At 36.1% G+C, this 15046-nt stretch overlaps 1 protein-coding gene across 12 annotated transcripts in view; it reads left to right on the top strand.

The window, feature by feature from the left end:
• The window catches only part of LOC143215469 (lachesin), a 653313-nt gene extending 640295 nt beyond the window's left edge, over positions 1-13018 (top strand). For 11 of the 12 annotated variants that reach the window (XM_076437612.1, XM_076437613.1, XM_076437611.1 and 8 more), the window contains one exon: positions 7581-13018. In XM_076437612.1, coding sequence (XP_076293727.1) covers positions 7581-7696 — 116 coding nt within the window. In that variant the 3' untranslated portion in view covers positions 7697-13018. The remainder of the gene's footprint in view (positions 1-7580) is intronic. The other variant, XM_076437614.1, reaches the window with a different exon arrangement.
• The last annotated feature ends 2028 nt before the right edge of the window (positions 13019-15046 follow it).

The raw sequence follows: 15046 nt of genomic DNA, 5'->3' as shown, positions 1-15046 counted from the left end.
TAAAAGTATAAATATCATTCTGTTGGCCTAGGGATTTTTCTTTTGTCATTTAATTACAGTTTGATCGCATATAATTTTTAATCTTCGACAACCCGTCGTCAGCCTATGCAAACCGACCTAATACCGTTGCGAACGCTTTGATGTTAACGGTGTAATTGTAGAATACTGTTCAGACGAACGTTTGTGTTTGTGAGGAGGTGACGCGACAAGGTCCTGTTACAAGAGAGAGAGAGAGAGAGAGAGAGAGCGTGTGAACCCTGCTTAAGAATTGCTCGCTCAAGTGCTCACTGAACAGCTACGCTCAGCACCGGTTACATTAAAGTGGTGCTGCACAGCGCAGTCATGTGTCAACCGGAAATGCAGTTTAAAATTTTCTCAATGTGGCACCCTTTTCCATGCCAGCCTGATAAATGGCATAACTACTTAACATTAATAACAAATATATACAGGGTGGGCCGGAAATCGTAGTACAACTGGGAGGACGATGATTCTACATGTAAAAATAAATCGAAAAGAAGGAATAACATTTTTTCGTTTTGGCAGCTCGTTTTCAAGAAAATCGAGGTTAAAGTTCTGCCAGGTTCGCGTGCTATACAGGGTGTCTCACGCAACTGGAACAGGCTGTACCTCCTAAACGGTCGGGAATAGAGGAAAATGTTATAAGAAAAAGTTGAATGGCATCATTATTAACGATTAACGAATAAGTTTAGGGCACAAGTATGTTAGTACTTTTATGTAGAACACAACAAACTGCATCGATTGGTGCAGTCAAAAATGTAGGTTTCCATTTTTTTAAAAAGTGCAGTTTCATTTTTCTGACGCACCGATGCACAAAAGTGCATAAAATTAGTTGCGTAGTATGCACCGTATGATGCCATTCAACTTTTTCTTTTAACATTTTCCTCTATTCCCGACCGTTTAGGAGGTACAGCCTGTTCCAGTTGTGTGGGACACCCCGTACACAGGAAGTAGAATTGGTTGATCATGGTCAGACGCGTTAGACGATTCCTATGCAATAGCATGTGTATCGCTGCATTCTCGAACTCAATTTTCTCGAAAATGAAGCTTTGGATAAAAAAATGTTATACCAAATTATTTTCTTACTCCTTTATGTAGAATCACGCCCTGCCTGACTGTACTAAGACTTCCGGCCCACCCTATTTATACGAGGTGTCCCAAAATTTCTGTTACACAGGATATCTCTTTATCCATCGTATTTATCATAGAAAAAAATACTTCCAATGAAATTTGTATGGTTTTCAAAGTTCTATAGAAAGGTGCATTTTTTAAATATTTTATTTGACGTGTTGAAGGTCATTTTAAGGTGAAGTTCACTATTTTAAATGGAAACAAATTTTACATCACACCAACTTATTGTATGAGAAAAAACAAGTAAGTTTCATTTAAAACGTTTTTTAATTCGACAACAACTTTTTAAGTTATTCAATGATAAAGACACCGGAAGAAGTGCCTAATAGGCAGTGTTAGGTAAATTTTATTTTAAATAATAAATAAACGTGTGATTTTAATTGCAAATGATAACTTAACTTTTCATTTAAATAAATTATTTCTTGTATTTTGTATTATACAATGAACACGTGCGCGTTTTTGTCTGCTATAACAACCTTTTCAAGTATACCGCCAGTGGGCCTAGCTGCCTATAAAAAAATACAATTTAATTTATTATTTGTCAATATAAATAATAATTGAAAATGTATTAGTAAATAACAATTAACTTTATTATTTTAAATAACTCATTTAGACTTGCTCAAATAATAAATAACTCGTCATTTAAATTTTTATTTCTATGGATAAAGTCCCGTGTAACAAAAATTATACAGTAGATAAACATGCAAATTCTCTGTTGCCATATCTCTGCCTTGTTTGTCGTCGAAAAATTGAAATCCTCATATTTTAACAAATTAAATGGGTATTTACCAACTTGTCTTTGACAACAGAGAGTCACCACTAAAAATAGCTGTACCAAAGTGACATTCAGAGTATTGTTTATATTATTATATATGTTGGTATTTTGGTATCTAATCAATTATATTACTAAACAGTTAAGTATTGTATGAGGTATTATATCAATTTCGTACCCACCAAATTTAAAAAATCATGGGGAGTGGAAGTATTCTAGGTTAGAAGAGAAAGGTTTAATTTTCAAGTAAAAACATCTCCGAGTGCAAAGGAATAAATTATTTACTAGTTATTGATTAATACACAATTATGGAAAGCTAACGTCGCAATTATGTCCAATACAAACAGTAGCAGAAGTAAAGATTTCCAGTAGACACACACACACGCACACACACCTATGAGATAATAATAGACACCTGGGTGCCGTCACATGTATCTTAAAATCTGATTTCCTCTAATAAGGCTCATTCGTGCGATAGTACTTTACTCGAGAGTACTGTTAATTGCAGAACATCTTTTTTATCGTTAATTCCCAACGGGTTCGAGGACGATATTGAGTAAAGTATATTGAATCAACGTCTGAAGTAATGGGAAAATTTAGGGACATCTACGAACATTTTTATTCATATATCCCGCCTTTGTTACTTGAAATATTTCCTTTACCTATAGCCTTTCAGTAATTATATTTGACGCAGCTTTCAGATATTATTAAAAAATGATGCATTTTACATAGCTGAACAAAAGCTAAAAAGATCAAAAGATTTTCCTTTGTTATTCTGGTTTGATAAAAGGAAATTTTCATTGTGCAAAGCAATTAACAAAATCATAAAGTACTGTAGAAGAAATTTTATAACAGAAAATACAGATGGGAAATATCTGTATATTTAAAATCTGCTGTATCGTCATTCACAAAAGGTACTACTATTCAAATCATTACGTCGTAACGCCGTGCAATTGTTCTGGTGCACGAGTATTGTTTTCATTTAGCTCCGCTGAATTTCATAAGCTTTTACACGTTTTCAGAATGGAACAGTATACATACAAATTTTGGGAGCTCGGAACATGGATAACTGCAATCGAACGCTCTCGTTTGTCCTTACCATTGTTCTTCAAATGCGTCACGCGTGATGAATCTGCCTTAGTTGAAAGTTTCATATCGATTGTTTTATATTTCAGCTGTTTTACCAATTTTTGTTGTGAAAAAATTTTAACCGCATTTTAAAAATACAAAAACTACATTGAGCGAATATTATTCACTGTTATATACAGTAACCTACGTGAACGTTAACTAATTATTCTTTTAATTTAGTGCTATATATTGTTAATTATTTCATTGCATCCGTTTTTGAAATTGATTAGAGTGATACAGAATTCAATATTTAAAATAGAATGCTTCTAAAAATGAGTAGGTATTCCTTGATCTTTTAATATTTGCATTTCGTTTGTAGATTAATATTATAGTTTTCATTACATAATATCTTTTTAGTTGCTCTTTTGAACCTACCTTATCGAATAACGCGCGAAATTAGTTTAAGTATATTGTACTCGTAATACAGTCAAACCTATATGTATGTATGTATAGTGTGTCCATGATGAAATCTTTTTAAAATATTCGGCTGGAATAATGTTATAAGGTCACGGAAAACATGCACTCATAATCTTAGAGCTTGGGCCAGAATAAAACTCCCGTGACCACGTTAAATATTATGTAATATCTATGTACGCCCGCTAATTGTAGGTGTTCGTGACGAAAGAAGTAAGCAAAGCATCGTGGAACGTAACTTTTATGACGTTAGTAAAAATTTATAACGATCTGAACTGCAATGCACGGAAGAACTACTGATAAGATAAGCACAACTTATCGTAACGTAAAAAATATTACAACGTAAATATAAAGTTGCAACGGTATAATTTGAAACAGTATACGACGGGTGTCCCAAAAATGTTGTAGTTCCTTAAAAAGAATGATGCTTAAAATCGTTTGAAGTAATTTTTTTCTTTGCGAAAATATTCTACGCTATGTTACGGAGTTATTAACGAAAAACACGGACCAATCAGTGCACGACTACAGCGGATAGATTCCGGCTCGGCCAATGCCAACGCTACGCTTAGCGGAACTTGTCGCCGAGCTGGGATCCGTCTGCTGTAGCTGCGCTGTGATTGGTCAGCGTTTTTCGCTAATAACTCCGCAACAAAGCCGCAAAGAACATTTTCACAAAGGAAAAAGTTACTTTAAATGTCGTTAGGCATCATACGTTTTAAGGAAATACATTTTTAGGACACCCTGTATGTATAGTGGATCCCAAAAGCATTTGAATACTTTTCCCGTTCTCGAGAAATTGGCAACATTTAAACTGTGATGATTTCGTTAAAAAAAAATAGAACAAGAGTATAATTCGACTCATTTTGAAGTTTAAAGGAATGGAGACTGTGTCCTCAGTTTTTCACCTGCTAAATCATGCACAAATATACTAGAAACAAATTAATAATGGTCCGGGAAAGTAGATGCTTCGAACTTTAAAACGAGTCCAAATTTATTTTTATACTATTTTTTAAACGGAATATAGTTAAAATATAGACAATTTTTCGAGAACGATAAATTTAGTGTCGAAATAATTTTTGGATCCACTGTACTTGTTGCTATCCTAAGTACAGACTAGAACATTTCGACGAACTGCGCCGCGAACCGCGCATTTCGATGAACATTTCGACGAACGGTGCCACAAACGGTGCCACGAACGCCGCGCACATTTCGCCGCGCACGAACGCGAACGGGGTGGCACTTACAAATCTGTTTGCAGGACAGATAGCATATCCTAAATATTCATAATATAAGGAATAAATGTCAAGAAATAGACATTTTATAAACAAAGACATCGGTGATTTAAATTATCGTAGTAAATTAAATTAAATTATAATTTGTCTCAAATTATTAAGGATGCCCTTGCTATGAAAACATTGCATTTTTTCCCCGGATATTTTACGGGAATTCTGAGCATTTTCGGGAATCTCGCACACCCCTGCAGAAATCCCGAAAAAATTCACGGGAAACCCGAACACCACCGGGAATCCCGAATATTCTCTGAAAAAACTCAGGATTTTTGGGATCCCGTCCCGACATGATACGAGGCTTCCCATCCCGTTCCCGGCATCGGGATTCGGAAATTCCCCGGGTTTTTAGCGGGGTTGCCTCAAACTTTTTCTATAAGAATTCTATTTCTCTCGATATTGAATAAAATGTATATCTCTTGACAATAGCAGCATCATCGCGCAGCCAAAAGTAAGCCAAATAGGGATATACCCCCGCTAGATTGATCTTTTATTTAGCGATTTTTTTATCTTTTATTCAGAATATGTATCGCAGAATCATATAAGGACGAAAATTCATCATGTTGCAACATCTCCAAAAATTTAAGTCATTTAAGCTCGAATCTGATGCTTCGTACAGACCTGAACATTACAACTCAATAAACTGCCAACATTTTCTGTATTTCTTTGTGTAGTATACGCCGCTTGTGCTCCCATAGTTGTTCGCAAGAAAATCTGGAAATACCACAAATCCGTTCCGATCGCCATTCGTCGAAACGTTCGTCAAATGTTCGTCGAAATGCGCGGTTCGCGGCGCGGTTCGACGCGGTTTTAATAAATCGCGAGATTCTAAGTAAATTCTTCATTCCTAAAAAGAAAACAAAAGTAAACACAATATTCCTCGAATACATTTAGCATTTTCCAGAAGTTTTATAAACGTGACGAAGTGAAGGGGAATATGTGGAGACGTTAGTTTTCAACATGTTGAGCCTGAGGTGATATATAATGTATTCCTCCTGTCTCGTAGGCTTATATATGTATATCAGAGAGTGGCAGTGCATGTACCGTGGACACCGTGGAACAATGCTATTATTCTACAAGATAGACCTCCCAAATAAGATCGCGTAACTTTCTCTAATAGTTGAGAGTAAGTGAAGAAACTGTATAGAACATAAGAAACTAATTAAGGGGGTAGACTCGTTTTCAGGATGCGAAGGTGCGGGATGCGCCTTCTCATTTCTCTATAATGCAAAAATGGGGATTTCCAGTAATGAAAAGCGCTAGGTGAAAGATTAATATGGCCGCAATCGCCCTATAAAGTCCTATTTCTACGTTCGCGGGGGCGTAATTTGCATTATCCGGCAGCATGTAGCTGTCGCAGTTTTATGAAAATAGCTACCTACATGCGCAGCTTTATGCTTCCGAATAATGCAAATTACGCCTCGTAAACTTAAAAATAGCACTTTTGAGGGCGGTCTAGATTGATCTGTTACACTGTCCAACACCAAATTTGTTTTCAATATACTGTTGGGTCCTTCTTATAGAGTTTTTTGCGCTGATTCCGAATCTGTCCTTAATTTTTCTCCTATACGCACAGTTTTTGAAAAACATGGCTTTGAGAAAAAAACATATTTTTCAACTTTAAACAAATACTGTGATGTTATTATAAAAGATATTGAATTGTTCTTTACAGCAAAAGATTCTGTAGACTTTCCCGAATACAGTGATATCCAATATTAATACATTATGATTGTTTAAACATGTTTAAACAATGATTAAAGACGGAGAGACACCACTTTTGCACCAATTTTTGAGGATATTTTTCAATTTATCTCAAAAAATAAGGGACCAGCGGAAAATCGAACTATACCACGCGAAAGAGCAGACTTTTATCTTGAGATACCCCCCTGTGAAGTTTGCATGGTCGACGTTTTCTTCGAACCAGAAAGCAAAATATCTTCGCCCGACATGAGTTGTCACCAGTGGCGCTCACCACCAGAACGGTCGTTCGCCGCTCCGTATCCCGTCGCTGCGCCGTATCCCGTCCCGAGCGCCACTGGCGGACACTCATGTCGGGCGAAGATATTTTGCTTTCTGTAGTTCGAAAAAAACGTCGATGTCGCAAACTTCAAACGGGGGTTTTTCAAGATAAAAGTCTGCTCTGCCGCGTGGTATAGTTCGATTTTCCGCTGGTCCCTTATTTTTTGAGATAAATTGAAAAATATCCTCAAAAATTGGTGCAAAAGTGGTGTCTCTCCGTCTTTAATCATTGTTTAAACATGTTTAAACAATCATAATGTATTAATATTGGATATCACTGTATTCGGGAAAGTCTACAGAATCTTTTGCTGTAAAGAACAATTCAATATCTTTTATAATAACATCACAATATTTGTTTAAAGTTGAAAAATATGTTTTTTTCTCAAAGCCATGTTTTTCAAAAACTGTGCGTATAGGAGAAAAATTAAGGACAGATTCGGAATCAGCGCAAAAAACTATAAGAAGAACCCAACAGTATATTGAAATAATAAAAAAAGTTGAAATTTGTTGGACAGTGTTATCTAGCACTTTCGACTACTGAAAAACTCCAACTTTGCATTATCAAGAAATGAGAAGGCGCATCCCGCATCCTTGTAATCCTGGAAAAAAACGAGTGTACCCCCTTAAATAGCGATATGAGACAAGTCATTTTTTACCAAACGAACTGCTAGATTCGGCCGCCCGAAGCACTGTGCGGCGTGTTCAAAATTTCATAGTTGGAAAATAAGATCCACCCCAATGTATACTGAATGCAATGACAGAAAGTCTAGTCGAAAGTTGACGGTGTTTGAGTGTACGTACAAATGTTTCAGGAGAAAGCTTAGCCGAGCTGCATCATGGAAGCGCAGCGGGTGTGGGCGGTGTCGGCAGATCGCTGCTTCTTCTCCTGTCCGTTCTCCTCGGCCGAATACAACAGGTGCTTAGATGAAGGCCTGACGGAAGGCCTGCCATTGCGTCCCGGAAAGGCGCGAAAAGGACGAAACAGGCATAGCGGGGCTCCGTGACGATGCGACGCGACGCGACGTTGGACAGTGTCGCGACACGGCACTGCAATACAATACAAACTTTTATATTATCGCTAAAGAATGAGCGTGGCAGAGTGTGTGCGCGCGAACAAGAGAAAAACAGAAAAATGAGAAGGGGGGAAAGTAGAAAGGGGGTTGAAGCGTTGCGCGAGAAAGAACTGCATCAAGGGGGGAGGGGTTGGCAGCGCTGATTCAACATTGTTCTTGGCCCAATTGAAAGTGACTGTTTCTGCGTCGCTGCACGGCAGTGTTTCTGCTTCCCCGATGTTTCTTCCTGTACCAGTCGGATTTCGAAAGTACGTCAACTTCAGGCCTTTGTCCTACCAGGTATTTCCGCTACGTCTTTCTATTTTTGGAGACAAACGCGGTCACTTCGACGCCTCGCGTGCCACTTGCAAACGGAAGCTGAAACTTTAAGAGGATCATACCAAAAGCAATTCTTATAACAAAATTTAGGATTGACTTCATAGAACCTTAGGGATCCCACAGGCAAATTATGGTGCCTGTTACAATGTTTAAACTTCAATAGTTTTACAAGAACAGTCTTTCCCACACACATGTCACAATATGTTATCTGGGTTTTAATCGAATTAAATATCTTTCTCATTGTTATGAAATATAAATTTACCGAGATCACCGATTTCGTCATCAGTTTTTATGATGCTTTGAACATTTAGAATTCACGATTTTGTACGAAAACAATATTCTTCGGAAGTACGAGTAATTTTTGAAAAATCGTTTATGTAACATTATTTAATACTCTCACTAAATAAAAGCGAATATTAAACAATTTTGAATTCGTCTGCTTGAACCAATGATCTGTTGTCCCTTCACTGTCGATTGATCACGATTTATGGTCGATAACAGAAAGTTCGATAAAATGAAAATGTGTTAACTACGTTTGTAGATGTGTTGGTAACTACTTAAAATGGGGAAGCAAGCTCCGATGACCTTGTCCTTGATCTTAATACATATGTTGTCAAGGACATTCTGCTAAATAACATCTTGATGGATTTAGTTGCAGTTATTCCTGAAAAATATAATAATCATTAACAGTATTCTAGATCACGAGTTATGTCGTCATATTTTACATATATAGATTGACAAATTTGTTTGATACTTCAATGTATGGGCCTTGCTCTTCAATTATACCTAACCTAATCTATTCTTCGAATTAATCAAATTATCCTATCCTAAATTTATTTCAAGAATACGGCAGCTTAGGTTTTTAGCTAGATTATCTTGGCGTATGTTTATCATACATATAACATATGCTTTATCACTCTTCGTTACACCACAAAAAACACAATTAACATTTATTGTACATAACCATAAAACCACTTCAATAACGAGGTCGTTGCTACGTCAATTGATAATGGATAATGGATAAAATCAATATATAAATCAACTTCACAATAACAAGGCAAAAAAAGATAAAGCATATATTTACATGAGTCATGTTAATTGTTTATAGGTGCACTCTTTTTAATAATTGATCATTTTTTAGAAAATAACTAGCGATGATTAAAACCATCAAGATGTTAGTTGAATGAGTATTTCAGACAGCATCATGCAAAATCAAAGAGTCATTGAAGCTTGCTGCTCTGTTTTAAATAATTATTGATATATTATTATACTTCACTTTTTCTAAAAGGTATTGCGAAAGTTTGTATATGGAGTTTTCCAGAAATGTTGCACTTCCTTGAAAAGAGGAATGAGGTCAGCGATTCCTGAGGTCATTTGAATAAACTTTTTTCTTTGCGAAAATGTTCTCCGCAGCTTTGTTAAAGAATTCTGAATAAAAAACACGAACCAATCAGAGTGAAGCTAGAGTGAACGGATTCCGGTTCGGCCAATCCCAACGCCACGCTCATTGTCAGCAGAACGTTGATTAATGCGTGGTTTTTCCTTAATAACTCCTTAACAAAGCCGCGAAGACCATTTTCGCAAACGAAAAGGTTATTTCAAATGACCTTAGGAAGCACCCTTTTGAAGGAAGTACAGCATTTTTGAGACACCTTGTATAACTTAATCAATCTTCCATTTGTCCAAATCCGTTGCAAATAAAATGAATTCGTTTGTAAAAAGAACTGATGAATCTATTAATTTAATAGAAAAGTTGATTCTCCAAATTTTATTCAGTTGTTTCATAAAATAGGAATCAGAATCATCACTGCCGAGTCTCTTCCGTCTAAAGTAAAAAATGTTTAATGTGCAACGTTGTTTTTCAACTAAATATTGTCAGAACTATTTTCATCTCTCAGAACTCCTGAGTATGTCCAAAGTCCTGAGTATGTTACAAGTTTTACAATTGAAAGAAACTTTGGAAAAATTTAATTTAATTTCCAACTTCTCCTTGTATTTGACGACAACAAAGACTGTGTGTAGTACCTTTTGCGTGTATTTATTTTGAATTTCTTTCTGCATTCGGTATACTGTATACATTCACGTGTGCCAAGTTGTTTTTGAAATTCCCGATTCTAGAAATGCGACATTAACACTAACCGTAGCGAGCATAAAATGTTGGACGCCATTTCATAAAATTACAAGCCTGAATTTATTTACATTTACTTTTTTTATTGATAGATCAATAATATGTGCTTGAATGGAGAAATTCATTTAATAATTTCTAATGGATACTTCGTTGTAATGTTAATAATTATAAAACAAAAAATATGAGACCGGTCGTGGTTAATGCCGCGGTTAATGTAAATGTTAATTTGAATTTGAATCTAATCAACATTCACATGTGCCAAGTTGTTTTTGAAAGTTTCGATTCTAGAAATTAGACATCAACAACTGCAGTAACCAGTACTTGTTAATACCCCTCATTTGTTACGCAATTCAGAGGTAATAATGCATGGCTTCAAGTTATGTAACTATTTATTCGTCTACGCAAATATTCCACTCTTTCGTGTATGAATTGTGGTATCGTCGTTATAACTTCTGAGAAATTGTCCATTCTTTTTTCTCCTTTCTACTTTGAAATTGCGATGAATAAGTAACAGGGATTCAGTTTAAAGTTGTCAGTGAACAGCTGGTTTGCATATTTAACACTTGGCACAGAATTCTTTCACGCCGCTGTTCGCTGCTGAAACCATTCTTTCAAAAATGTAGAAAATTTCGCGGAATAATTGAGAAACTAATATAAAAATTGTTACATATCTTATTGTTTCCACAGTAACTACTGTATGTGGATAAACATCTTGGAGTAATTTGGAATATTCCTAGTTACACTAAATTTTCGCGTACACTTTCCTGAGTAATCATAATTTTACTTGCTTTTGTAATACAATGTATTGGGTGTGCAAATAAGTTCTTCCCCTTTTCTTCCAAATTCAAGATTTCATTACATTTTATGTACGTAAAGCATAATAAAATCTTGTCTGGTGAATCCCAATCTTTCTGCCAATTCTTCTTGCGTCTGGGTCGAATTTTCGTTGAGCAATTCCTCTAACTGACCGTCATCAAACTTTCTCGGTGCACCTGAACGATCGTCGTCTTCCGAATTAAAATTTCCGGCTTTGGTACCACTGTTTGCATGTTCTGTAAGACACAGCGTTCTCTCTTCCAGTGCTGCACAAACCATTGTAGTAGCTTCGACAGCTGATGTCCTAAGCTGGAATGCAAAAAGTAAGCAGTGACGCAAATGATGGTTCTCGCACGCTATATTGCTTGAAATTGTTGCATAGGACTGGAATCTCTTAGAGCGCTCATCACGACTCTTCTTAAAACTGAAAGAACGCTCTTTCAGATGGCACCAAAATCGGGAAGTTATTCGAATTCAGTTAGAAGTTATGATCGTAGAAAAAAAGGGGAAGGAACTTATTTGCAAACCTAATACCTATTTACATATGTGCTTATTTATGATACGATGAGCGTAAAAAGTATTCGTACGCCCTTTAAAATAGAATAACTTTTTTATGATTGTACTAAACGACCTGATTTTTTATAATCAATTAGAAAAATTATAATTTACAAGGTTACATGCAAAAATAAAAAAAGCATTTTTTAAAACTGTTTTATTTGAGCCCTTAACTCCTTGCCTTACAGTATCGTGTCTGACTCGTGATGAATTTTCGGAGCAGATTCTAATAAGAACGTATGTTAATAATTTCCTTTAAACCGAAATAAAATTCTGCGTTAGTTTTGTTAATGTTAATTACTCGTAGTAAAACAGTTTTAATTGCAGACAAACTGATTGTATTTTTAAACAAGCACGATAAAAATTAATTGAATTGAAAGCTGATTCTAACTGTAAGATACGACGCACCATTGACAAGTAAGTTATAATTATGTTAGTAAAATGTACGTGCACAGAATAATTCAAATATACATACACATGTATATGGACTTATGGGTGACAGTATATTCGATTGTGTCGTTCGAATACGTCAATACCTGTCGATACTTTGCCGCAGCCTTTTATCCACACTTCCGTACTCGTTTTTTTTATGAATATTTTGAATAATTCATAGAAATTGTTTGCTCGTTTCGATACTGTTGTCTTTCAATTATCGTCCGATATCGTCCTTATATTCTGCAACCGCAGCTTCAACGAGTTGTTTCGATGGAAAAATATCTTTTGCACATTTACGCCATATCATGCTGTGCAAGTTTTCATTTCATTACTATTTTGTAGTGTAAGATATTGTTTGCAACGGGCAAGTAATTTTTCGTCACTTACAAGGGAACATATTCAGATGCGAAATTCGGATTTTGATAAAACTTTGGGAGTTTATAGTTCTTTGAAAAATATTTGACACGTAGCGATCAGTGTATACATCGGTACGTTAATTGCAAGTCTTGCGAGTTTTTGAATTATTTCAATATGCATCTCCATAAATTTATACTTTTGACATGCAATTTCGATTCCTTGTGGAACTTTTTGTGTGAGAAAAAAAGTGGTTCGTAAAGATATTACATGTCCAAGATGCAAAAATGTGCTAGTACTATCGAACACTGCCGAAAATCGTTTATTTCATTGCACATTATTCATACGGATAATTAGCGCGCATATAATGATCTAGCGAATGAAAATTATATACATAAAACAGTGAATCATTCGACTAATTTTTGTTGATCCGCAAACTGGAGTTCATACACAAAATATTGAAAGATTGTGGAGAGATCTGAGAGCCAGCATTCCTCGCTATGGCATATTTATAAGAACGTACAATTTTGATAAACGCATTGATGCTTTTTTCGAAATAATGAATTCTATGTATCCATTACACCATTTAAATGCTGAATAAAATTCTCATTTTGAGATAGATAGTTTTCGAAATATTCACAATCTCGTATGCGTGCTCTCCGCCCCCCGCCACCTAACCCTAACTAATTCTGATTGCATGATTTTTCCATTACTAGACAAATTCTGTATGAAGGCTACATAGAATGCAAAAATTATGCGATCAGAATTAGTTAGGGTTAGGTGGAGGGGGGCGCGGAGAGGACCGACCACGCATGCGAAAATCCAGAAGTAGTCTTTCAAAATTGAAAACTCACCCTATATAGAGTGACACTCTGCTCTGATCCCCACAATGTGTTTATAAACAGAAAATAAACAGATGCCGCCCCGGAACAGGCTTACGTTGCCACGGAGCATGCAAGAATACGTAAAATTCAATACAGTATTTGCAATAGTTTTTCGCAAATATCTCGAAAACTAAGAGCGAGCGCCGGGTAGTTGTAATGACAAATGTTGTTCTCGATAACATATGTCAAGGTCAAAAAAAAATTTGATTAAATCCCTTTTTCCATTATTCATTCTTTTTCTTCCTGGAGGAGAATTGTGAACAAGTGTCCGTATACTTTTGAGCGGTAGCGTCAGTAATACTACACACAGACAAGAGTATGGACTTAACAATTTAATAATTTAAATATGAAATTCATTTTAACACTATTCACGCTGAATCCCCTCCTTGAATCCCATAAATTAGACAGAGCAGCCACGCATAAGTTCGAAAACTTGGAAACACGTACAAGTTTTGAGGGTCAAAGTATAGCTTAAGAACCATCGTTCGCAAATTGTACGCTCACGTACGAGTTGCTTCTTACGTACATTCAAGGAGCTTCCGTTTCAGTCTGCCACTCGAGGCGCTTGCGATGTATGCTCGGCTGAATGATACTACCGTGCCACGAGTTTCCATGAACGCGTTTCACGGCTGTTGACGCGGTATAACGCATAAATACGAGGTGCGAAGATGCTGACGGCGCGGAGAGGATGTGTGGACATTGATTTCCTGTACTGGTAAACGACGACGCACCCAATCGCGATCGGAAACTGCAGTTTACCTCGCATATTTCACTGAAGCATTCACTGCCGCTCCGACGATTTAAGACCCTACCCTAGAAAACTATTACAGATTAAAAATGTCCTTGAAGTGAATGTCTTCGAACTCCTGTTGAGCATTGAACGGTCAGCGCTCTCTTTCGCAGCTCGGAAACAGGTTGATGTCCTGTCATCTTAATCTTGCAAGGATCGTTCAATTTTATATTGAAATATTGGTAACCTTGACATCTAACTTACAAGGCGATGTAAAATTTCTTCTTTATCAAAAAACGATTGTAATATAACGAGGTTAAGATTATCGAATATTGAAACTAAACGTACAGCGATTTGTGATAATATAAAAATAGATGATATTACGGAGGATAGTATCCTCACGGTGAACATCTTTAGTATTTTCCGGTTTAGAAAGGCGTAAGGAAAATATACGAGATAGAAGTGTTATTTTATAGGACAATTATACATAGACGTTGTATTTTGTTGATCAAGTCGTCTCGAAGACGAAAAACGTTTCCTTGGTATTGCACTACATTTAAAAAAGCGATCGAAACGAAAAGAACATTTAACATTGTAACGTAGAACGATACAGAAATAACAGGAGAAAACGGATTCTAGTGGATTTATGGGGCTTCAATCGTCACGTGTCTGAGCGAAACAGTCCGCCCGATTTGAAAATTGGTCAACTTTATAAAACTTTATGCGTAATCAAATAATATCTAGAATTCAAGAAAAGATTTCGTTAAATAGAATACAGTTTTCAAGTAATTAACACGTTCCGTGCCACCGATGGTACACGTTATATCCATTCAATCCGCGTGTACCACTGGTGGCACGGAACATGTTAAAATACCGACGCAAGGAAGCGTGAGAAAGATGGTGAATAATTCATAATGACAAATAACATATTAAACAAATGGTATTCTTTCATATTCTTTTGCAAGTCAATTTCACGTTTCTGTGA

Source organism: Lasioglossum baleicum, chromosome 13 (genome assembly GCF_051020765.1).
Source record: "Lasioglossum baleicum chromosome 13, iyLasBale1, whole genome shotgun sequence".
Classification (NCBI taxonomy): domain Eukaryota; kingdom Metazoa; phylum Arthropoda; class Insecta; order Hymenoptera; family Halictidae; genus Lasioglossum; species Lasioglossum baleicum.
This window is presented reverse-complemented; position numbering and strand designations above follow the sequence as displayed.